Source organism: Heptranchias perlo, unplaced genomic scaffold (assembly GCF_035084215.1).
Source record: "Heptranchias perlo isolate sHepPer1 unplaced genomic scaffold, sHepPer1.hap1 HAP1_SCAFFOLD_156, whole genome shotgun sequence".
NCBI classification, from domain to species: domain Eukaryota; kingdom Metazoa; phylum Chordata; class Chondrichthyes; order Hexanchiformes; family Hexanchidae; genus Heptranchias; species Heptranchias perlo.
The window spans coordinates 517,649-543,150 of NW_027138817.1; the positions used below are offsets into that span (position 1 = coordinate 517,649).

Sequence of the window (25,502 nt, forward strand, 5' to 3'; positions counted from 1 at the left end):
TTTAATGAGTTGGGAGCCCAGAGGATGGGTGAGGTTTGAGGGAGGAAGCCCCTGGGGTTGGGGTGGGGCCTTGTGTGCCCCTGGGGTGGGGGGGGGGGGGGGGTGGAGAAACAGAATACAAGCCGTTTGTTTTTGAGATGACCTGTCCTTTGCCCTCTGGTTTCCAGCTTCACTGAAATGCTAACAGTTCCACTTTCTACACTGGTTAGAAGTCCCACCTCATCCCAGTAATTACAGCCGGCCAACATTACAGCCTGCGGCTTGCTGCAACTCTTTTCTTTGAAAATGATTTCGCTCTGTAATTGGCAGTTATTTTGGTGAGAAATGATCCGAATTATTATATACTACGAGGAAAACTGCGAGTCCTAGAAATCTGAAATCAAAACAGGAAATGCTGCAACAACTCCCATTTGTACCGCCTGTTTCATGGGAACTGGGGAACAGGAGGGCACTGAGCAGCTTGAGAGAGCTGGGACAGGGTGTAAGGGTGGGAGAGGACTGAAGGGTCTGGGACCGAGCAGGGCCCCGGGGCCCCGGCTGGGCTCTGGTCCCTGGGGCCCCCTCATGTTAAGCGATGAACAGCTGGTGGAGGTGTTGTTTCTGACTGTTTCACTCTGACTTGTTACAGGGATCACAGATTGGGGAGCTGAGGAGTTACTCGCAGGCTGTGACCGGGGTGAGTGCCTTTCAGCTTCAGCTATCTCTTCATCCAATAACACAGCAATCACACATTGCCCTGCTAATGGTGCTGCTCTACTGCACAGCCTTCACACAGGGAGAGGCTGACTGCCCATATCTTAGCAAACGGAGCACTGCTCTGGAAGGTGTATAGGGCAGCTTCTGTCCCAGCAGGACCTGCCCCCTGCAAGGGTAAAGGAGGAGGAGTGTGGTCACAGACAGCCGATCAGAGCTGCCACGGCTTTGTTTGAAAAGGGAGAGGCTCCTTCTCCGAGTATTCCCCCAACATTTGTTTTGAGAAAAGATTGGCTATTGTTTGAGTCCCTGAAATGATGTGTCAGTGTCTGGAAGGTGGGGCCTCCTTATCCCAGCTTTAGTGCCTCCTGCATCAGCTAACCAGGGGTGGCTCCCCTCTGCCCCTCCCACAGACATGTGGTACTGGGCTCACGGAGCTCCGGCAGCTCAGCACTGTTGGTGTGAAGTTGTTCTCTTGCTACCTTGTCCTGCCTGGGTTTGATGGGGCCGGAGGTTTGTGTCGATCCTAAATCGGAACACCGAGGTGGGTCAGGATGAGCGGCCGGAGAGAATGGCAATTAACGGGGACCTGGACATCACTGAGACGCCTGTCAGTGAATCCTGAAGAGAGAGAGAGAGAGCCTGGGAGCTCCTGTCCTGACAGATGAGCGCTCTTCGCACTGCTACTGCAGATACTGGACGTTGTGTTGCTGCTGGTTTATTGAAGCGATCTCCCTTGGTGACGAGCATTCCTTCACACTGTCTATCTGCTGCTTTCCTTACAGTTCCTGGCCAGTATGCTGACCTACCCCTTTGTGCTGGTCTCCAATTTGATGGCAGTCAATAACTGTGGGTGAGTCTGACCTTCATTCTACCTCCATTCTTTTCTCAGTCCCCAGCATCAGGAAACGAGACACAGACCCTGCGTTTTGAGTGGGTGCAAACAGACTTGCAAACTGGAGTCAACTTGTTTCACTCTCCGAGCCTCTTGCTCATGGAGGTGAGGGATCTTAGTCCTGGCGAATAGAACGTTTCCATCTCGGGTACCGAGTGTCAGCATCAAACACTCCCAGATCAGATACAGCACTAGTTAGATACAGAGTAAAGCTCCCTCTACACTGTCCCATCAAACACTCCCAGGGCAGGTACAGCACGGGTTAGATACAGAGTAAAGCTCCCTCTACACTGTCCCATTAAACACTCCCAGGGCAGGTATAGCACGGGTTAGATACAGAGTAAAGCTCCCTCTACACTGTCCCATCAAACACTCCCAGGGCAGGTACAGCACGGGTTAGATACAGAGTAAAGCTCCCTCCACACTGTCCCATCAAACACTCCCAGGGCAGGTACAGCACGGGTTAGATACAGAGGAAAGCTCCCTCTACACTGTCCCATCAAACACTCCCAGGGCAGGTACAGCACGGGTTAGATACAGAGTAAAGCTCCCTCTACACTGCCATCAATGCCCTTCAGAACCATATTGGGGTGTGGAATGTTGCTCCCCATTGGACTGGTGAAGATGATTACAATCCGTCTGGCTGGTGCTGAAGTTGCAAGCTCGCTATCTCGTACACAGTGTACCATCGAGTACCATCCAATGCATCGCCTGTGGTTGCTCAGCTCTGTGAGGGGTGGCTGGGGTGTCTGTCTCTGACGTGCTGGGTGTGAAATCACTGTCTAATGTGCGTGTGTCTTTCCCTAGTCTGGTCGGTGGCCTCCCTCCCTACGCAGCCGTGTACACATCGTGGATTGACTGCTGGCGTCAGCTGAGCAGAGAGGTGAGGAGAGCCGCTGATCTGATGCGCCGCTTGTGCTGCACGCTGTATATGTCTGTTGCAACCGCCTGCATTCACTGTGCAGAGTTACTGTGTGGAGCCGCCCTGGAACCTGAGATTGATGGAGTGGAGAGTGAATGAGCCCTCTGATGTCTGGGTACACTGGCACGGTGCTCATCGCTGCTCTATGTCCTGGTGAGCCTGGCCCATCCGACTGCAGATTCATCCTTTCTCGACCCAGTGGTGCCCCCAGAACAGTCTGTCACCCCGAGCCCCAGTCGGTACAGATGCAATGAGTGGTTCTTCTTCAACTTAACAAGCTGGATAATTACAACTTTGACAAGTGATGGAAGGCAGTCTGGCCGAAGGCTGCAATTAGAGAGGCTTCAGCTGTGAGATCTCACCAGCAGTTTAAAGCAAGTCAAGGTTGGAAAAGTTAGGAAACATCAATACGCTTTTTGACTTAAGAAAGCCATCGGTGCTTGTCGGTGAGAATTCGGCCTGCAGAGCAGTCTAACACAGGTGAACAAGAAGACTGAGAGGCTGGGTACAAAATATCCGAGGAAATGTGTCCATGGCACATTCTGACTGTACACCCTGGTTAATTAGAAGAGGGGACAGCGGGACAGCAGGACTGAGGGGAGTTAGAGTCATCGAGTCATAGAGTTATACAGCACGGATAGAGGCCCTTCGGCCCATCGTGTCCGCGCCGGCCATCAGCCCTGTCTACTCCAATCCCATATTCCAGCATTTGGTCCGTAGCCTTGTATGCTATGGCATTTCAAGTGCTCATCCAAATGCTTCTTGAATGTTGTGAGGGTTCCTGCCTCCACAACCCTTTCAGGCAGTGAGTTCCAGACTCCAACCACCCTCTGGGTGAAAAAGTTCTTTCTCAAATCCCCTCTAAACCTCCCGCCTTTTACCTTGAATCTATGTCCCCTTGTTATAGTACCCTCAACGAAGGGAAAAAGCTCCTCAGTATCCATCCTATCTCTGCCCCTCATAATTTTGTACACCTCAATCATGTCCCCCCTCAGCCTCCTCTGCTCCAAGGAAAACAAACCCAATCTTCCCAGTCTCTCTTCATAGCTGAAGCGCTCCAGCCCTGGTAACATCCTGGTGAATCTCCTCTGCACCCTCTCCAAAGCGATCACATCCTTCCTGTAGTGTGGCGACCAGAACTGCACACAGTACTCCAGCTGTGGCCTAACCAGTGTTTTATACAGCTCCATCATAACCTCCTTGCTCTTATATTCTATGCCTCGGCTAATAAAGGCAAGTATCCCATATGCCTTCTTTACCACCTTATCTACCTGTTCCGCCGCCTTCAGGGATCTGTGAACTTGCACACCAAGATCCCTCTGACCCTCTGTCTTGCCTAGGGTCCTCCCATTCATTGTGTATTCCCTTGCCTTGTTAGTCCCTCCAAAGTGCATCACCTCGCACTTTTCCGGGTTAAATTCCATTTGCCACTGTTCCGCCCATCTGACCAACCCATCTATATCGTCCTGCAGACTGAGGCTATCCTCCTCGCTATTTACCACCCTACCAATTTTTGTATCATCAGCGAACTTACTGATCATACCTTTTACATTCATATCCAAGTCATTAATGTAGACCACAAACAGCAAGGGACCCAGCACCGATCCCTGTGGTACCCCACTGGCCACAGGCTTCCAGTCACAAAAACAACCTTCGACCATCACCCTCTGCCTTCTGCCACTAAGCCAGTTTTGTATCCAAAGTGCCAAGGCACCCTGGATTCCATGGGCTCGTACCTTCTTGACCAGTCTCCTGTGGGGGACTTTATCGAAGGCCTTACTGAAATCCATGTATACCACATCCACTGCGTTACCCTCATCCACACGCCTAGTCACCCCCTCAAAAAATTCAATCAAATTAGTCAAACATGATCTTCCCTTGACAAAGCCATGTTGACTATCCCTGATTAATCCTTGCTTCTCCAAGTGGAGACTAATTTTGTCCTTCAGAATTTTTTCCAATAATTTTCCTACCACTGATGTTAGGCTCACTGGCCTGTAGTTCCCCGGTTTTTCCCTACTCCCCTTCTTGAATAATGGTATTACATTAGCGGTTCTCCAGTCCTCTGGCACATCCCCTGTGGCCAGAGAGGTTCTGAATATATGTGTCAGAGCCCCCGCAATCTCCTCCTTTGCCTCACACAGTAGCCTGGGATACATTTCGTCCGGGCCTGGGGATTTATCCATTTTTAGGCCTGCTAAAACCGCCAATACCTCCTCCCGCTCGATGTTAATATGTTCGAGTATATCACAGTCCCCCTGCCGTATTTCTATGTCTACATCGTCCTTCTCCATAGTGAAAACAGATGCAAAAAAATCATTTAGAACCCCTCCTACATCTGCCAGCTCCACACACAGATTGCCATTTTTGTCCCTAATGGGCCCTATTTTTTCCCTAGTCATCCTCTTACCCTTAATATACTTATAAAACATCTTAGGATTTTCCTTTATTTTGCTCGCCAGTGTCATTTCATGGCCCCTCCTTGATCTCCTAATTTCTTTTTTAAGTATCCCCCTGCACTTTTTGTACTCCTCTAGGGCTTCCTCCGTCTTTAGCCTTTTGTATCTGCCAAAAGCCCTCCTTTTTTTCCTAATCCATTCTCGTATATCCCCTGACATCCAAGGTTCCCTGGAGTTCTTGGAACCACCCTTGACCTTTACGGGAACATGTTGCCATTGTATGGTCTCAATCTCCCTTCTGAAAGACTCCCATTGCTCCGATGCGGATTTTCCTACAAGACCATAAGGACAACGGGCTGGAGCAATTAATGGAATATGTAACCAGACGGGCAGAGGGCAAGTGTCCGGAGGATGTACCGGGGCTTTACAATTCACTGGTGAGATTTCGGGAAGAACAGTGCGTTCAGCTCTGGTCACATCACAAAGGACATAGACACTGCAGAGAATCAGACTAATCCAAAGTGTTCAGAGGGCCAGCTACGAGCCTTACAGACCAGAGAGTGGAGGGGGAGGGTGCGGGCTGATTGAGCTTTATACAATATTACGGACTGCAGCGGTTCAAGAAGGCGGCTCACCACCATCTTCTCAAGGACAGTTAGGGGTGGGCAATGAATGTTGGCCTCGCCAGCGACGCCCACATCCCATGAACGAATAAAGAAAAAAAAAAAGCAGTTAGAGTAGACTCCTGGACTGAACACACGTCGCCAATACTGCGAGGTGAATGGAGTGTCCAGAGTTTTCATGGCCCGCAGTAGAACGTGTTTAGTTGTATCTGTGAGGTCAGGAGTTCCACGTCTTCAGGCTGAACAAATTGTGGATCCCAGAAGACGATGGAATCTGCGGATAGAGCTGGCTTTTATCCCCTTCATCTCTTCCAAGGAATGTTACAAGCGGTACCAAGCACTTGGTGCACCAGGGCTCCCACAGCCACTTCCGCTGATACCAGTCAGCCAGGGATAGCGTCAAAGCACATTCCCGATTCCAATTTACAGAACTCCATAGTGCCTGTGAAACCGCGGGACCCAGCATTTTATACCTAGCCTGTTCATTTCATTAAACGCACCCCAGGAACCAAGGGAAGTGAGGACAACGGGCACCAGTTTTTACTCCTTGTTTGGAGCAATCCTGCTGGGATTTTGTATACATGTGTAAAAGATAAAATCACGCACACTTAGTGATTTGTGGGGAGATCAGGAGAAGAGTGGTCATCTCTACCTCCTCTCTGTGTATGATGCTGAATAAGTCTGTGTGCTGGGTATGTTGGAACATGTGTGAATGAGGCTGGGACCTGCTCCCTCTCGGGTCTCACTGTGGTTGTTCTTCAATTGCTGCATTATCCAGCCGATATGGTGCGGCCAAAATATGCCACACAGATTAAATATGGTTCCCACCGACGGGCCCTCTGGAGTTGCCAGGGTTTCTGTGCGATGGTTCCTAACATCTCTTTACTTCTCAAACAGGCTCAGCTCCGAGACTGGAGAATGGTGCAGGTGGGTGGTGGTTGTAAAGCTGACCGTGACCAGGCTAGAAGTACACTGAATGGCTTTTCACCTTCCAGGTCTGATTCGTGCCTTGACCGTGTGACGAGGCACTGGGCCTCAGGCTCCAGCTCCACTCTGTCCTGTTAGCTGATCTCGGGTGGAGTGGCAGTAGGGACACTGCAGTTGGCCTCGGTCTCTGGATTAGTGGCCGGCACCTCCTCCTAATCCATATGAAACACAAGACGTCCAAGCCATGGAGGTCCCGGCTTCCGTCACAGGGCTGCGCTGTTACTCGGGGGCTGGTAGGGGCGCTCCAACGGGCTTTGTGGGTTAGGGAGGGGAGGAATCAGCCAGGATTCCCACTCCTGATCACAGACTGCTGCTGGGAAGTGCGTGTGGATGTCCAGGGAGGACACAGTCTGGCTCAGCTACAGTGCCCAATCCCTCCACTGAGATGGGCTTTCTAGGCTTACACATGAAGAATAACCAGTTAAACAAGGTGCTGGCACACCCGGCGCTGGAACACCATTGCCAAATAACGGTACACCCAACACTGGACACCAAGCATTGTTACACTAGGTATTGGTGTGCCGCGTTTTGTACTGGCACAGTTGGTGTTGCTGCGTAGGTGTGTACACGTGTCATCGGCCGGCCACGTGTGTCGCTGGACACGAGCTTAGCTTTCCCTTCAGATGGTGTCTCAGCTCTCTCTCTCTCTCTCTCTCTCTCTCTCTCTATATCTCCAGCATTTGGTACTGAACCCGTGTCTCGGATTTTCACTGCTTCCAGCTCCTCTCCCAGTTTCAATTGAACGGTTCTTTCTCCCCTCACTTTTTTTTGTTTTTCTCCTGCAGGGGAACATGAGCCGAGGGAACAGTCTGTTTTTCCGGAAGGCTCCGGCTGGAAGAATGTACGCACTTGACCAGAAACGATTTGTGTAGAGGCACGTGGCAAGGAGCTGTGAATGGGAAGGATTGGGTGGGGGGGGGGAAGGGGTTCTGATTTCTATGATTTTGTTTACAATGACGTACCTGCAGTTTTTAATGATGTAATGTTGATCCACACTGGCACCATGTGTTATTTTATGACGGAATGAGAGGCTCTGATTTAAAACGGAAACCTTTTTATTTTAATTCCCTGTCTGTTGCTCAGTGGTTTGTACAATGGATGGTCTTTGTGAGAGGGAGGGAGGGAGAGGCAAGGGCCGTGTCTTTGTGAATGGTGAACTCCGCCACCACCACCACCCCCCCCCCAACATCCCAGTACCGTTTAAATAAAATCTCCATCACGCTGCCTGCTCTTCCCCGTGTTAGTGAACAAAGTGGGGGGGGGGGGGGGGGTAGAACAGGCTCTCGATCATCATGGTTACTCACCGTCCACATCCGGTGGCATCGTAAGTCGGTCTTACAGGCGAGAGGACTGTCCCTGGAGGGGCGCTGTTTAAAATCCCTGGTCCGCTTGCCTCCTTCAGCTCTCTGCTGTCCTGCACCATGAGCTGGGCAACGGTTAAAGGGAGAGGGTGACTGGGGAGAGAAGGGAAGGTTCTCTACTCTCGCTCACTGCCCCTTTTAGCAGCCGGGATTTAGTGGAGACGATACAGGGATTGTGTGCTGAAGGTGACGCTCTCTCCACTCCTCACCGGAGGAGGGGGGGGGTGGGGGGGGGGGAGGACAGTCCCGAAGACACTGGGCACCTGACCCCAGTGCCCATTCTCCCTGTTGGCCCAATGGAGCGTCGCAGCCAATTCCAATCCTGTCCACACTCTGCGCAGTGGAAGGTGCTGCATAGTGATCGGGAGCTGGGACCCGAGCTGGTTTCCCCGACCCCGACAGAGAGGGGCGCACAGACCAATTAGAGTGCTAAAAGTACGGCCTGGGCTGCGACCGGCCAACTCGCCACAGACCATGGATCTGCCCGCGCGGGCCCCCGCTGGTCTGCATTGGCTCAGTATGGCACTGGGCGGTGCCAAAGGGTGTTCACCCTTTGGACGGGCAGGGGAACAGGACACTGGACTCCTCAGTTCTATCTGTAAACTAATTCGCTTTTTTTTCTAATCCCACAACCACGAATGTGACCGGCCGCCAGCAGGTGGGGAGCCGGTTAATGTGAATATTTACAAACCGGGGACTTCAACCCCTGGGGCAGTCCTGCCTGCATTGACTGTCCGCGACCAGTAGTGGGCAGTGCTGTACTGTCGCTGGTTGGTACGACTGTAAAGAGCAATAAAGCAGGCCTGTACGACTCTGATTCATGAGCTGCCGCATGTTGAAGTATATTCAATAAAGCAGGTTTGTGCAGCACTCTGACTTTCCCTATAATGTATTATATTCCGACAGTGACTCCTCTCCGGGCAAAACAGGGTCCGGTCAAACTCGAAACCTCTTTGCTTTCTCAACGAACGATGCGCGACTGAGTTCAATTTTTTTTTAAAAAAAAGTCTGCGATTTCTGCCTCTTTCCCCACTCGGTACAGCCCCATGATTAGAGTTTGCAGCCTGTTCATCAAACAGACAGGACAGTCTCTTTAGGAAGTGAGGAAAGTGGAGCACGGTCCTGATTCACTTCTCCACGGGGCCTGTCACTGTACTGGAGCACGGTCCTGATTCACTTCTCCACGGGGCCTGTCACTGTACTGGAGCACGGTCCTGATTCACTTCTCCACGGGGCCTGTCACTACTGGAGCACGGTCCTGATTCACTTCTCCACGGGGCCTGTCACTGTACTGGAGCACGGTCCTGATTCACTTCTCTCTACGGGGCCTGTCACGACTGGAGCACGGTCCTGATTCACTTCTCCACGGGGCCTGTCACTGTACTGGAGCACGGTCCTGATTCACTTCTCTCCACGGGGCCTGTCACGACTGGAGCACGGTCCTGATTCACTTCTCTCCACGGGGCCTGTCACGACTGGAGCACGGTCCTGATTCACTTCTCCACGGGGCCTGTCACGACTGGAGCACGGTCCTGATTCACTTCTCCCCGGGCCTGTCACTGTACTGGAGCACGGTCCTGATTCACTTCTCCACGGGGCCTGTCACTGTACTGGAGCACGGTCCTGATTCACTTCTCCACGGGGCCTGTCACTACTGGAGCACGGTCCTGATTCACTTCTCCACGGGGCCTGTCACTGTACTGGAGCACGGTCCTGATTCACTTCTCTCTACGGGGCCTGTCACTACTGGAGCACGGTCCTGATTCACTTCTCCACGGGGCCTGTCACTGTACTGGAGCACGGTCCTGATTCACTTCTCCACGGGGCCTGTCACTGTACTGGAGCACGGTCCTGATTCACTTCTCCACGAGGCCTGTCACTACTGGAGCACGGTCCTGATTCACTTCTCCCCGGGGCCTGTCACTGTACTGGAGCACGGTCCTGATTCACTTCTCCACGGGGCCTGTCACTACTGGAGCACGGTCCTGATTCACTTCTCCACGGGGCCTGTCACTACTGGAGCACGGTCCTGATTCACTTCTCCACGAGGCCTGTCATTGTACTGGAGCACGGTCCTGATTCACTTCTCCACGGGGCCTGTCACTACTGGAGCACGGTCCTGATTCACTTCTCCCCGGGGCCTGTCACTGTACTGGAGCACGGTCCTGATTCACTTCTCCACGGGGCCTGTCACTACTGGAGCACGGTCCTGATTCACTTCTCCACGGGGCCTGTCACTACTGGAGCACGGTCCTGATTCACTTCTCTCCACGGGGCCTGTCACTGTACTGGAACACGGTCCTGATTCACTTCTCCCCGGGCCTGTCACTGTACTGGAGCACGGTCCTGATTCACTTCCCCACGGGGCCTGTCACCACTGGAGCACGGTCCTGATTCACTTCTCCACGGGGCCTGTCACTACTGGAGCACGGTCCTGATTCACTTCTCCCCGGGCCTGTCACTGTACTGGAGCACGGTCCTGATTCACTTCTCCCCGGGGCCTGTCACGACTGGAGCACGGTCCTGATTCACTTCTCCACGGGGCCTGTCACTGTACTGGAGCACGGTCCTGATTCACTTCTCCACGGGGCCTGTCACTGTACTGGAGCACGGTCCTGATTCACTTCTCCCCGGGGCCTGTCACTGTACTGGAGCACGATCCTGATTCACTTCTCCCCGGGGCCTGTCACTGTACTGGAGCACGGTCCTGATTCACTTCTCCACGGGGCCTGTCACTACTGGAGCACGGTCCTGATTCACTTCTCCACGGGGCCTGTCACTACTGGAGCACGGTCCTGATTCACTTCTCCACGGGGCCTGTCACTACTGGAGCACGGTCCTGATTCACTTCTCCACGAGGCCTGTCACTGTACTGGAGCACGGTCCTGATTCACTTCTCCACGGGGCCTGTCACTACTGGAGCACGGTCCTGATTCACTTCTCCCCGGGGCCTGTCACTGTACTGGAGCACGGTCCTGATTCACTTCTCCACGGGGCCTGTCACTACTGGAGCACGGTCCTGATTCACTTCTCCACGGGGCCTGTCACTACTGGAGCACGGTCCTGATTCACTTCTCTCCACGGGGCCTGTCACTGTACTGGAGCACGGTCCTGATTCACTTCTCCCCGGGCCTGTCACTGTACTGGAGCACGGTCCTGATTCACTTCCCCACGGGGCCTGTCACCACTGGAGCACGGTCCTGATTCACTTCTCCACGGGGCCTGTCACTACTGGAGCACGGTCCTGATTAACTTCTCCCCGGGGCCTGTCACTACTGGAGCACGGTCCTGATTCACTTCTCCACGGGGCCTGTCACTGTACTGGAGCACGGTCCTGATTCACTTCTCAACGGGGCCTGTCACTGTACTGGAGCACGGTCCTGATTCACTTCTCCACGGGGCCTGTCACTACTGGAGCACGGTCCTGATTCACTTCTCCCCGGGCCTGTCACTGTACTGGAGCACGGTCCTGATTCACTTCTCTCCACGGGGCCTGTCACTGTACTGGAGCAAGGTCCTGATTCACTTCTCCACGGGGCCTGTCACTACTGCAGCACGGTCCTGATTCACTTCTCTCCACGGGGCCTGTCACTGTACTGGAGCACGGTCCTGATTCACTTCTCCACGGGGCCTGTCACTACTGGAGCACGGTCCTGATTCACTTCTCCACGGGGCCTGTCACTACTGGAGCACGGTCCTGATTCACTTCTCCACGGGGCCTGTCACTACTGGAGCACGGTCCTGATTCACTTCTCCCCGGGCCTGTCACTGCACTGGAGCACGGTCCTGATTCACTTCTCTCCACGGGGCCTGTCACTGTACTGGAGCACGGTCCTGATTCACTTCCCCACGGGGCCTGTCACTGTACTGGAGCACGGTCCTGATTCACTTCTCCACGGGGCCTGTCACTACTGGAGCACGGTCCTGATTCACTTCCCCACGGGGCCTGTCACTGTACTGGAGCACGGTCCTGATTCACTTCTCCACGGGGCCTGTCACTACTGGAGCACGGTCCTGATTCATTACTCTCCACGGGGCCTGTCACTGTACTGGAGCACGGTCCTGATTCACTTCTCCACGGGGCCTGTCACTGTACTGGAGCACGGTCCTGATTCACTTCTCCACGGGGCCTGTCACTCCTGGAGCACGGTCCTGATTCACTTCTCCACGGGTCCGGTCACTGTACTGGAGCACGGTCCTGATTCACTTCTCCACGGGGCCTGTCACTACTGGAGCACGGTCCTGATTCTCTTCTCCACGGGGCCTGTCACTACTGGAGCACGGTCCTGATTCACTTCTCCACGGGGCCTGTCACTACTGGAGCACGGTCCTGATTCACTGCTCCACGGGGCCTGTCACTACTGGAGCACGGTCCTGATTCACTTCTCCACGGGGCCTGTCACTACTGGAGCACGGTCCTGATTCTCTTCTCCACGGGGCCTGTCACTACTGGAGCACGGTCCTGATTCTCTTCTCCACGGGTCCGGTCACTGTACTGGAGCACGGTCCTGATTCACTGCTCCACGGGGCCTGTCACTACTGGAGCACGGTCCTGATTCACTTCTCCACGGGGCCTGTCACTACTGGAGCACGGTCCTGATTCACTTCTCCCCGGGGCCTGTCACTACTGGAGCACGGTCCTGATTCACTTCTCCACGGGGCCTGTCACTACTGGAGCACGGTCCTGATTCACTTCTCCACGGGGCCTGTCACTACTGGAGCACGATCCTGATTCACTTCTCCACGGGGCCTGTCACTACTGGAGCACGGTCCTGATTCACTTCTCCACGGGGCCTGTCACTACTGGAGCACGGTCCTGATTCACTTCTCCCCGGGGCCTGTCACTGTACTGGAGCACGGTCTTGATTCACTTCTCCACGGGGCCTGTCACTGTACTGGAGCACGGTCCTGATTCACTTCTCCCCGGGGCCTGTCACTACTGGAACAAGGTCCTGATTCACTTCTCTCCACGGGGCCTGTCACTACTGGAGCACGGTCCTGATTCACTTCCCCACGGGGCCTGTCACTGTACTGGAGCACGGTCCTGATTCACTTCTCCACGGGGCCTGTCACTACTGGAGCACGGTCCTGATTCACTTCCCCACGGGGCCTGTCACTGTACTGGAGCACGGTCCTGATTCACTTCTCCACGGGGCCTGTCACTACTGGAGCACGGTCCTGATTCATTACTCTCCACGGGGCCTGTCACTGTACTGGAGCACGGTCCTGATTCACTTCTCCACGGGGCCTGTCACTGTACTGGAGCACGGTCCTGATTCACTTCTCCACGGGGCCTGTCACTCCTGGAGCACGGTCCTGATTCACTTCTCCACGGGTCCGGTCACTGTACTGGAGCACGGTCCTGATTCACTTCTCCACGGGGCCTGTCACTACTGGAGCACGGTCCTGATTCTCTTCTCCACGGGGCCTGTCACTACTGGAGCACGGTCCTGATTCTCTTCTCCACGGGTCCGGTCACTGTACTGGAGCACGGTCCTGATTCACTGCTCCACGGGGCCTGTCACTACTGGAGCACGGTCCTGATTCACTTCTCCACGGGGCCTGTCACTACTGGAGCACGGTCCTGATTCACTTCTCCCCGGGGCCTGTCACTACTGGAGCACGGTCCTGATTCACTTCTCCACGGGGCCTGTCACTACTGGAGCACGGTCCTGATTCACTTCTCCACGGGGCCTGTCACTACTGGAGCACGATCCTGATTCACTTCTCCACGGGGCCTGTCACTACTGGAGCACGGTCCTGATTCACTTCTCCACGGGGCCTGTCACTACTGGAGCACGGTCCTGATTCACTTCTCCCCGGGGCCTGTCACTGTACTGGAGCACGGTCTTGATTCACTTCTCCACGGGGCCTGTCACTGTACTGGAGCACGGTCCTGATTCACTTCTCCCCGGGGCCTGTCACTACTGGAACAAGGTCCTGATTCACTTCTCTCCACGGGTCCTGTCACTGCACTGGAGCACGGTCCTGATTCACTTCTCCCCGGGCCTGTCACTGTACTGGAGCACGGTCCTGATTCACTTCTCCACGGGGCCTGTCACTGTACTGGAGCACGGTCCTGATTCATTACTCTCCACGGGGCCTGTCACTACTGGAGCACGGTCCTGATTCACTTCTCCACGGGGCCTGTCACTACTGGAGCACGGGCCTGATTCACTTCTCCCCGGGCCTGTCACTACTGGAGCACGGTCCTGATTCACTTCTCCACGGGGCCTGTCACTGTACTGGAGCACGGTCCTGATTCACTTCCCCACGGGGCCTGTCACCACTGGAGCACGGTCCTGATTCACTTCTCCACGGGGCCTGTCACTACTGGAGCACGGTCCTGATTAACTTCTCCCCGGGGCCTGTCACTACTGGAGCACGGTCCTGATTCACTTCTCCACGGGGCCTGTCACTGTACTGGAGCACGGTCCTGATTCACTTCTCCACGGGGCCTGTCACTGTACTGGAGCACGGTCCTGATTCACTTCTCCACGGGGCCTGTCACTACTGGAGCACGGTCCTGATTCACTTCTCCCCGGGCCTGTCACTGTACTGGAGCACGGTCCTGATTCACTTCTCTCCACGGGGCCTGTCACTGTACTGGAGCAAGGTCCTGATTCACTTCTCCACGGGGCCTGTCACTACTGCAGCACGGTCCTGATTCACTTCTCTCCACGGGGCCTGTCACTACTGGAGCACGGTCCTGATTCACTTCTCCACGGGGCCTGTCACTACTGGAGCACGGTCCTGATTCACTTCCCCACGGGGCCTGTCACTACTGGAGCACGGTCCTGATTCACTTCTCCACGGGGCCTGTCACTGTACTGGAGCACGGTCCTGATTCACTTCTCCACGGGGCCTGTCACTGTACTGGAGCACGGTCCTGATTCACTTCTCCACGGGGCCTGTCACTGTACTGGAGCACGGTCCTGATTCACTTCTCCACGGGGCCTGTCACTACTGGAGCACGGTCCTGATTCACTTCTCCACGGGGCCTGTCACTACTGGAGCACGGTCCTGATTCACTTCTCCACGGGGCCTGTCACTACTGGAGCACGGTCCTGATTCACTTCTCTCCACGGGGCCGGTCACTGTACTGGAGCACGGTCCTGATTCACTTCCCCACGGGGCCTGTCACTGTACTGGAGCACGGTCCTGATTCACTTCTCCACGGGGCCTGTCACTACTGGAGCACGGTCCTGATTCACTTCTCCACGGGGCCTGTCACTACTGGAGCACGGTCCTGATTCACTTCTCCCCGGGGCCTGTCACTGTACTGGAGCACGGTCCTGATTCACTTCCCCACGGGGCCTGTCACTGTACTGGAGCACGGTCCTGATTCACTTCTCCACGGGGCCTGTCACTACTGGAGCACGGTCCTGATTCACTTCTCCACGGGGCCTGTCACTGTACTGGAGCACGGTCCTGATTCACTTCCCCACGGGGCCTGTCACTGTACTGGAGCACGGTCCTGATTCACTTCTCCACGGGGCCTGTCACTACTGGAGCACGGTCCTGATTCATTACTCTCCACGGGGCCTGTCACTGTACTGGAGCACGGTCCTGATTCACTTCTCCACGGGGCCTGTCACTGTACTGGAGCACGGTCCTGATTCACTTCTCCACGGGGCCTGTCACTCCTGGAGCACGGTCCTGATTCACTTCTCCACGGGTCCGGTCACTGTACTGGAGCACGGTCCTGATTCACTTCTCCACGGGGCCTGTCACTACTGGAGCACGGTCCTGATTCTCTTCTCCACGGGGCCTGTCACTACTGGAGCACGGTCCTGATTCACTTCTCCACGGGGCCTGTCACTGTACTGGAGCACGGTCCTGATTCACTGCTCCACGGGGCCTGTCACTACTGGAGCACGGTCCTGATTCACTTCTCCACGGGGCCTGTCACTACTGGAGCACGGTCCTGATTCTCTTCTCCACGGGGCCTGTCACTACTGGAGCACGGTCCTGATTCTCTTCTCCACGGGTCCGGTCACTGTACTGGAGCACGGTCCTGATTCACTGCTCCACGGGGCCTGTCACTACTGGAGCACGGTCCTGATTCACTTCTCCACGGGGCCTGTCACTACTGGAGCACGGTCCTGATTCACTTCTCCACGGGGCCTGTCACTACTGGAGCACGGTCCTGATTCACTTCTCCACGGGGCCTGTCACTACTGGAGCACGATCCTGATTCACTTCTCCACGGGGCCTGTCACTACTGGAGCACGGTCCTGATTCACTTCTCCACGGGGCCTGTCACTACTGGAGCACGGTCCTGATTCACTTCTCCCCGGGGCGTGTCACTGTACTGGAGCACGGTCTTGATTCACTTCTCCACGGGGCCTGTCACTGTACTGGAGCACGGTCCTGATTCACTTCTCCCCGGGGCCTGTCACTACTGGAACAAGGTCCTGATTCACTTCTCTCCACGGGGCCTGTCACTACTGGAGCACGGTCCTGATTCACTTCCCCACGGGGCCTGTCACTGTACTGGAGCACGGTCCTGATTCACTTCTCCACGGGGCCTGTCACTACTGGAGCACGGTCCTGATTCACTTCCCCACGGGGCCTGTCACTGTACTGGAGCACGGTCCTGATTCACTTCTCCACGGGGCCTGTCACTACTGGAGCACGGTCCTGATTCATTACTCTCCACGGGGCCTGTCACTGTACTGGAGCACGGTCCTGATTCACTTCTCCACGGGGCCTGTCACTGTACTGGAGCACGGTCCTGATTCACTTCTCCACGGGGCCTGTCACTCCTGGAGCACGGTCCTGATTCACTTCTCCACGGGTCCGGTCACTGTACTGGAGCACGGTCCTGATTCACTTCTCCACGGGGCCTGTCACTACTGGAGCACGGTCCTGATTCTCTTCTCCACGGGGCCTGTCACTACTGGAGCACGGTCCTGATTCTCTTCTCCACGGGTCCGGTCACTGTACTGGAGCACGGTCCTGATTCACTGCTCCACGGGGCCTGTCACTACTGGAGCACGGTCCTGATTCACTTCTCCACGGGGCCTGTCACTACTGGAGCACGGTCCTGATTCACTTCTCCCCGGGGCCTGTCACTACTGGAGCACGGTCCTGATTCACTTCTCCACGGGGCCTGTCACTACTGGAGCACGGTCCTGATTCACTTCTCCATGGGGCCTGTCACTACTGGAGCACGATCCTGATTCACTTCTCCACGGGGCCTGTCACTACTGGAGCACGGTCCTGATTCACTTCTCCCCGGGGCCTGTCACTGTACTGGAGCACGGTCTTGATTCACTTCTCCACGGGGCCTGTCACTGTACTGGAGCACGGTCCTGATTCACTTCTCCCCGGGGCCTGTCACTACTGGAACAAGGTCCTGATTCACTTCTCTCCACGGGTCCTGTCACTGCACTGGAGCACGGTCCTGATTCACTTCTCCCCGGGCCTGTCACTGTACTGGAGCACGGTCCTGATTCACTTCTCCACGGGGCCTGTCACTGTACTGGAGCACGGTCCTGATTCATTACTCTCCACGGGGCCTGTCACTACTGGAGCACGGTCCTGATTCACTTCTCCACGGGGCCTGTCACTACTGGAGCACGGTCCTGATTCACTTCTCCCCGGGCCTGTCACTACTGGAGCAAGGTCCTGATTCACTTCTCCACGGGGCCTGTCACTGTACTGGAGCACGGTCCTGATTCACTTCTCCACGGGGCCTGTCACTGTACTGGAGCACGGTCCTGATTCACTTCTCCACGGGGCCTGTCACTGTACTGGAGCACGGTCCTGATTCACTTCTCCCCGGGCCTGTCACTACTGGAGCACGGTCCTGATTCACTTCTCCACGGGGCCTGTCACTACTGGAGCACGGTCCTGATTCACTTCTCTCCACGGGGCCTGTCACTGTACTGGAGCATGGTCCTGATTCACTTCTCCCCGGGCCTGTCACTACTGGAGCACGGTCCTGATTCACTTCTCCACGGGGCCTGTCACTGTACTGGAGCACGGTCCTGATTCACTTCTCCCCGGGTCCTGTCACTCCTGGAGCACGGTCCTGATTCACTTCTCTCCACGGGGCCTGTCACTGTACTGGAGCACGGTCCTGATTCACTTCTCCACGGGGCCTGTCACTACTGGAGCACGGTCCTGATTCACTTCTCTCCACGGGGCCTGTCACTGTACTGGAGCACGGTCCTGATTCATTACTCTCCACGGGGCTTGTCACTACTGGAGCACGGTCCTGATTCACTTCCCCACGGGGCCTGTCACTGTACTGGAGCACGGTCCTGATTCACTTCTCCACGGGGCCGGTCACTGTACTGGAGCACGGTCCTGATTCACTTCTCCGCGGGGCCTGTCACTACTGGAGCACGGTCCTGATTCACTTCTCCACGGGGCCTGTCACTACTGGAGCACGGTCCTGATTCACTTCTCCACGGGGCCTGTCACTACTGGAGCACGGTCCTGATTCACTTCTCCACGGGGCCTGTCACTACTGGAGCACGGTCCTGATTCACTTCTCTCCACGAGGCCTGTCACTGTACTGGTGCACGGTCCTGATTCACTTCTCCACGGGGCCTGTCACTGCTGGAGCACGGTCCTGATTCACTTCTCCACGGGGCCGGTCACTGTACTGGAGCACGGTCCTGATTCACTTCTCCGCGGGGCCTGTCACTACTGGAGCACGGTCCTGATTCACTTCTCCACGGGGCCTGTCACTACTGGAGCACGGTCCTGATTCACTTCTCCACGGGGCCTGTCACTACTGGAGCACGGTCCTGATTCACTTCTCCACGGGGCCTGTCACTACTGGAGCACGGTCCTGATTCACTTCTCTCCACGAGGCCTGTCACTGTACTGGAGCACGGTCCTGATTCACTTCTCTCCACGAGGCCTGTCACTGTACTGGAGCACGGTCCTGATTCACTTCTCTCTACGGGGCCTGTCACTACTGGAGCACGGGCCTGATTCACTTCTCCACGGGGCCTGTCACTACTGGAGCACGGTCCTGATTCACTTCTCCACGGGGCCTGTCACTGTACTGGAGCACGGTCCTGATTCATTACTCTCCACGGGGCCGGTCACTACTGGAGCACGGTCCTGATTCACTTCTCCACGGGGCCTGTGACTACTGGAGCACGGTCCTGATTCACTTCTCCACGGGGCCTGTCACTACTGGAGCACGGTCCTGATTCACTTCTCCACGGGGCCTGTGACTACTGGAGCACGGTCCTGATTCACTTCTCCACGGGGCCTGTGACTACTGGAGCACGGTCCTGATTCACTTCTCCACGGGGCCTGTCACTGTACTGGAGCACGGTCCTGATTCACTTCTCCACGGGGCCTGTCACTACTGGAGCACGGTCCTGATTCACTTCTCCCCGGGGCCTGTCACTGTACTGGAGCACGGTCCTGATTCACTTCTCCCCGGGGCCTGTCACTCCTGGAGCACGGTCCTGATTCACTTCTCTCTACGGGGCCTGTCACTACTGGAGCACGGTCCTGATTCACTTCTCCACGGGGCCTGTCACTACTGGAGCACGGTCCTGATTCACTTCTCTCCACGAGGCCTGTCACTGTACTGGTGCACGGTCCTGATTTTCTTCTCTCCACGGGGCCTGTCACTACTGGAGCACGGTCCTGATTCACTTCTCCACGGGGCCTGTCACTACTGGAGCACGGTCCTGATTCACTTCTCCACGGGGCCTGTCACTACTGGAGCACGGTCCTGATTCACTTCTCCACGGGACCTGTCACTGTACTGGAGCACGGTCCAGATTCCCTTCTCCACGGGGCCTGTCACTACTGGAGCACGATCCTGATTCACTTCTCCACGGGGCCTGTCACTACTGGAGCACGGTCCTGATTCACTTCTCCACGGGGCCTGTCACTGTACTGGAGCATGGTCCTGATTCACTTCTCTCCACGGGGCCGGTCCCTACTGGAGCACGGTCCTGATTCACTTCTCCACGGGGCCTGTCACTACTGGAGCACGGTCCTGATTCACTTCTCTCCACGAGGCCTGTCACTGTACTGGAGCACGGTCCTGATTCACTTCTCCCCGGGGCCTGTCACTCCTGGAGCACGGTCCTGATTCACTTCTCTCTACGGGGCCTGTCACTACTGGAGCACGGGCCTGATTCACTTCTCCACGGGGCCTGTCACTACTGGAGCACGGTCCTGATTCATTTCTCTCCACGAGGCCTGTCACTGTCCTGGTGCACGGTCCTGATTTTCTTCTCTCCACGGGGCCTGTCACTACTGGAGCACGGTCCTGATGCACTTCCCCACGGGGCCTGTCACTACTGGAGCACGGTCCTGATTCACTTCTCCACGGGGCCTGTCACTACTGGAGCACGGTCCTGATTCACTTCTCCACGGGGCCTGTCACTGTACTGGAGCACGGTCCAGATTCACTTCTCCACGGGGCCTGTCACTACTGGAGCACGATCCTGATTCACTTCTCCACGGGGCCTGTCACTACTGGAGCACGGTCCTGATTCACTTCCCCACGGGGCCGGTCACTACTGGAGCACGGTCCTGATTCACTTCCCCACGGGGCCTGTCACTACTGGAGCACGATCCTGATTCACTTCTCCACGGGGCCTGTCACTACTGGAGCACGGTCCTGATTCACTTCCCCACGGGGCCTGTCACTACTGGAGCACGGTCCTGATTCGCTTCTCCACGGGGCCTGTCACTACTGGAGCACGGTCCAGATTCACTTCTCCACGGGGCCTGTCACTACTGGAGCACGATCCTGATTCACTTCTCCACGGGGCCTGTCACTACTGGAGCACGGTCCTGATTCACTTCCCCACGGGGCCGGTCACTGTACTGGAGCACGGTCCTGATTCATTTCTCTCCACGGGGCCTGTCACTGTACTGGAGCACGGTCCTGATTCACTTCTCCCCGGGGCCTGTCACTACTGGAGCAAGGTCCTGATTCACTTCTCTCCACGGGGCCGGTCACTGTCCTGGAGCACGGTCCTGATTCACTTCCCCACGGGGCCGGTCACTGTACTGGAACATGCAGGAACATTCGGGGCAAAGAAACTAGAAAAAGCATAGTTGCAGATAAGTTCTTTCAGTACTTCAGCATAAGCGGGCAGTCAGAACAGGTGAGAAGCATAGAAGATACAAATGGTCCTGAAACAAGATGAGCATTGCATAGTAAACATTGTGAATGACTACTTACACCGAGAATTCACAAGGGCCGATATGAGCAACACGCCCATCCCTTCCCTCCCCCCCCCCCGACCCCCAAGGAAATCGAAATAGAATAAATGACGGATATAAATGGGGTGGAAGTTCTAGACTGACTAGAAAGGCTCAAAATCTAACAAATCCCCACGAGTGGATGGTTGTTATCCCACAGTTCTAAGAGAAACTAGGTGGCAAATTTGTGAAGCGATGCCAATTATTATGCGGCAGTTATGGGTCATTAGGGATGTACGAGTAGATAGGATACAGACCAACGTAGTGCACATGTTGAAAAAGAGTAAATGGAGAGCCGGGGGTGGGGGGATGGTGCGGAGTCCTTACTCGGGTGCCCCAGGGACGTGTGGGATCCACTGCTGTTTCTAATTTGCATCATTGACTTGGCCGTCGATAGGAAATGGTCAGCTTTGCAGATATTACCGAGCTCGGAAGGGGCTGTGGAATCAAAGGAGAGCTCCGAAATTGCCAAACAAGTTGGACAAAAGGTGTAAGTGGACAGAACAATGACATGGAAATGAATGCAGACAAGTGGAAAGTACTGCACATGGGAAGGAAAAATGAGCAGCACATTTACTCCATTAATAGTGTTGAGATAGCAATGGTTGATGTTGAAAGAAATCTAGGAGTCTTAGTAGATTCAACACTCAACATATCCAATCAATAGAATCATAGAATGGTTACAGCACTGAAGGAGGCCATTCAGCCCATTGAGCCCATGCCGGCTCGCTGCAAGTGCAATCCAGTTAGTCCCATTCCCCCCTACTTTCCCTGTCGCCTTGCAAATTTTTTCCCCTCCAGTATTTATCTAATTCCTTTTTGAAAGCCACAATTGACCCTGCCTCCACCTCCCTTTCAGGCAGTGCTTTCCAGATCAGAACCACTCGCTGCGCAAAAAAAAGTTTTTCCTCATGTCGCCTTTGGTTCTTTTGCCAATCACCTTAAACCTGTGACCTCTGGTTCTCGACCCTTCCACCAATGGGAACAGTTTTTCTTTATTTACTCTGTCTAGACCCTTCAAGATTTCTATCAAATCTCCTCTCAACCGTCTCTGCTCTCAGGAGAACAACCCCAGCTTCTCCAGTCTATCCAAGTAACTGAAGTCCCTCATCCCTGGAATCATTCTAGTAAATCTCTTCTGCACCCTCTCTAAGGCCTTGACATCTTTCCTAAACTGTGATGCCCAGAACTGGACACAATACTCCAGCTGTGGCTGAACCAGTGTTTTATAAAGATTCATCATGACTTCCTTGCTTTTGTACTCAATGTATCTGTTTATAATGCCCAGGATCCCGTATGCTTTTTTAACCACTTTCTTAACCTGTCCTGCTACTTTCAATGATTTGTGCACATAAACCCCCAGATCTCTCTATTCCTGCACCCCCTTTAGAATTGTACCATTTAGTTTATATTGCCTCTCCTTCTCTGTGTTAAATTTCATCTGCCTGTATCCGCCCATGGCACCAGCCTGTCCATACCCTCTTGAAATCTATCACTATCCCCCTCACTGTTCACTACACTTCCAAGTTTTGTGTCATCTGCAAATTTTGAAATTGTGCCCTGTACACCCAAGTCCATGTCATTAATATATATCAAGAAAAGCAGTGGTCCCAGCACTGACCCCTGGGGAACACCACTGTATACCTCCCTCCAGTCCAAAAAACAACCGTTCACCACTACTCTCTGTTTCCTGTCACTTAGCCAATTCTGTATCCGTGCTGCCACTGCCCCTTTTATTCCATGGGCTTCAGTTTTGATGACAAGCCTATTATGCAGCACTTAATCAAACACCTTTTGAAAGTCCATATACACCACATCAACCGCATTACCCTCATCAACCCTTTCTGTTACCTCATCAAAAAACTCAATCAAATTAGTTAAACACAATTTTCCTTTAACAAATCCGTGCCTGCTTTCCTTTATTAATCCACACTTGTCCAAGTGACCATTAATTTTGTCCCAGATTATCATTTCTAAAAGTTTCCCCACCACTGAGGTTAAACTGACTGGCCTATAGTTCTGGGTTTATCCTTACACCTTTTTTTGAACAAGGGTGTAATATTTGCAATTCTCCACTCCTCTAGCACCACCCCCATATCTATGGATGTTTGGAAGATTATGGCCAGCACCTCCACAATTTCCCCCCTTACTTCCCTCAGCAACCTAGGATGCATCCCATCCGGACCGGGTGACTTATCTTCTTTAGGTACAGCCAGCCTTTCTAGTACCTCCTCCTTAGTAATTTTTAGCCCATCCAGTATCTCAACATCTTCCTCTTTTACTGTGACTTTGGCAGCATCTCCTTCCTTGGTAAAGACAGATGCAAAGTGCTCATTTAGTACCTCGGCCGTCCCCTCTGCCTCCATGAGTAGATCTCCTTTTTGGTCCCTAATCGGCCCCACCCCTCCTCTCACTACCCGTTTACTGTTTACATGCCTATAGAAGTGTTTTGGATTCCCTTTATGTTGGCTGCCAGTCTATTCTCACACTCTCTCTTTGCCTCTCTTATTTCCTTTTTCACTTCTCCTCTGTACTTTCTATATTCTGCCTGGCTCTCATTTGTATTATCAACCTGACATCTGTCATACGCCCCCTTTTTTCTGCCTCATCTTACTCTCTATCTCTTTTGTCATCCAGGGAGCTCTGGCTTTAGTTGCCCTGCCTTTCTGCCTCATGGGAATGTACCTAGACTGTACCCGAACCATCTCTTTAAAGGCCGCCCACTGTTCAATTACAGTTTTGCTTGCCGATCTTTGATTCCAATTTACCCAGGCCAGATCTGTTCTCATCCCACTGAAATTGGCCCTCCTCCAATTGAGTATTTTTACTCTAGAGTGGTCTGTGTCCTTTTCCATAACTAATCTAAACCTTATGATACTATGATCACTGTTCCCCAATGTTCCCCCACTGACTCTTGCTCCACTTGACCCACCTCATTCCCCAGAACCAGATCCAGCAATGCCTCCTTCCTCATTGGGCCGGAAACATACTGATCAAGAAAGTTCTCCTGAATACACTTCAGAATTTCCTCCCCCTCTTTGCCCTTTACACTATTACTATTCCAGTCTGGAGAGCAGTAACCAGCCCAAACAATAGGATGTTGAACTACAATAGTCAAAACAGTAAGATACAAGTCAGAGTGAGTCCTGATCAAACTGTACGGGGCTCTGGGAGGAACGGACCCTGAGCACTGGGTCTGGTCCTGATCACACTGTACGGGGCTCTGGGGGGAATGGACCCTGAGCACTGGGTCTGGTCCTGATCAAACTGTACGGGGCTCTGGGGGGAATGGACCCTGAGCACTGGGTCTGGTCCTGATCAAACTGTACGGGGCTCTGGGGGGAATGGACCCTGAGCACTGGGTCTGGTCCTGATCACACTGTACGGGGCTCTGGGAGGAACGGACCCTGAGCACTGGGTCTGGTCCTGATCAAACTGTACGGGGCTCTGGGAGGAATGGACCCTGAGCACTGGGTCTGGTCCTGATCAAACTGTACGGGGCTCTGGGGGGAATGGACCCTGAGCACTGGGTCTGGTCCTGATCAAACTGTACGGGGGCTCTGGGAGGAATGGACCCTGAGCACTGGGTCTGGTTCTGATCAAACTGTACGGGGCTCTGGGGGGAATGGACCCTGAGCACTGGGTCTGGTCCTGATCAAACTGTACGGGGGCTCTGGGAGGAATGGACCCTGAGCACTGGGTCTGGTCCTGATCACACTGTACGGGGCTCTGGGGGGAATGGACCCTGAGCACTGGGTCTGGTCCTGATCAAACTGTACGGGGCTCTGGGGGGAATGGACCCTGAGCACTGGGTCTGGTCCTGATCAAACTGTACGGGGCTCTGGGAGGAATGGACCCTGAGCACTGGGTCTGGTCCTGATCAAACTGTACGGGGCTCTGGGGGGAACGGACCCTGAGCACTGGGTCTGGTCCTGATCAAACTGTACGGGGCTCTGGGAGGAATGGACCCTGAGCACTGGGTCTGGTCCTGATCAAACTGTACGGGGCTCTGGGGGGAACGGACCCTGAGCACTGGGTCTGGTCCTGATCAAACTGTACGGGGCTCTGGGGGGAATGGACCCTGAGCACTGGGTCTGGTCCTGATCAAACTGTACGGGGCTCTGGGAGGAATGGACCCTGAGCACTGGGTCTGGTCCTGATCAAACTGTACGGGGCTCTGGGAGGAATGGACCCTGAGCACTGGGTCTGGTCCTGATCAAACTGTACGGGGCTCTGGGGGGAATGGACCCTGAGCACTGGGTCTGGTCCTGATCACACTGTACGGGGCTCTGGGGGGAACGGACCCTGAGCACTGGGTCTGGTTCTAGTCATTGAGACACAAGGGAGATATTCAACCACTGGAGGCAGTGCAGAGAAGTGCCAGGAGTCTGATCCCCAGTGTCAGGGGTCTGGTGATGA

At 54.5% G+C, this 25,502-nt stretch overlaps 1 protein-coding gene and 1 non-coding gene across 2 annotated transcripts in view; both read left to right on the forward strand.

Moving 5' to 3' along the window:
• Positions 1 to 8,750, forward strand: part of mtch2 (mitochondrial carrier homolog 2) — a 35,100-nt gene extending 26,350 nt beyond the window's left edge. Inside the window, exons 9-12 of the mRNA XM_067977519.1 lie at positions 629 to 676; positions 1,479 to 1,546; positions 2,396 to 2,471; positions 7,305 to 8,750. Of these exons, the coding sequence (XP_067833620.1) occupies positions 629 to 676; positions 1,479 to 1,546; positions 2,396 to 2,471; positions 7,305 to 7,391 (279 nt within the window). The 3' untranslated portion in view covers positions 7,392 to 8,750. The remainder of the gene's footprint in view (positions 1 to 628; positions 677 to 1,478; positions 1,547 to 2,395; positions 2,472 to 7,304) is intronic.
• Positions 6,280 to 6,411, forward strand: LOC137309262 (small Cajal body-specific RNA 14). The gene has a single exon (XR_010959801.1). It is a non-coding gene; the product is annotated as a small Cajal body-specific RNA 14 (non-coding RNA).
• Positions 8,751 to 25,502: the final 16,752 nt, after the last annotated feature.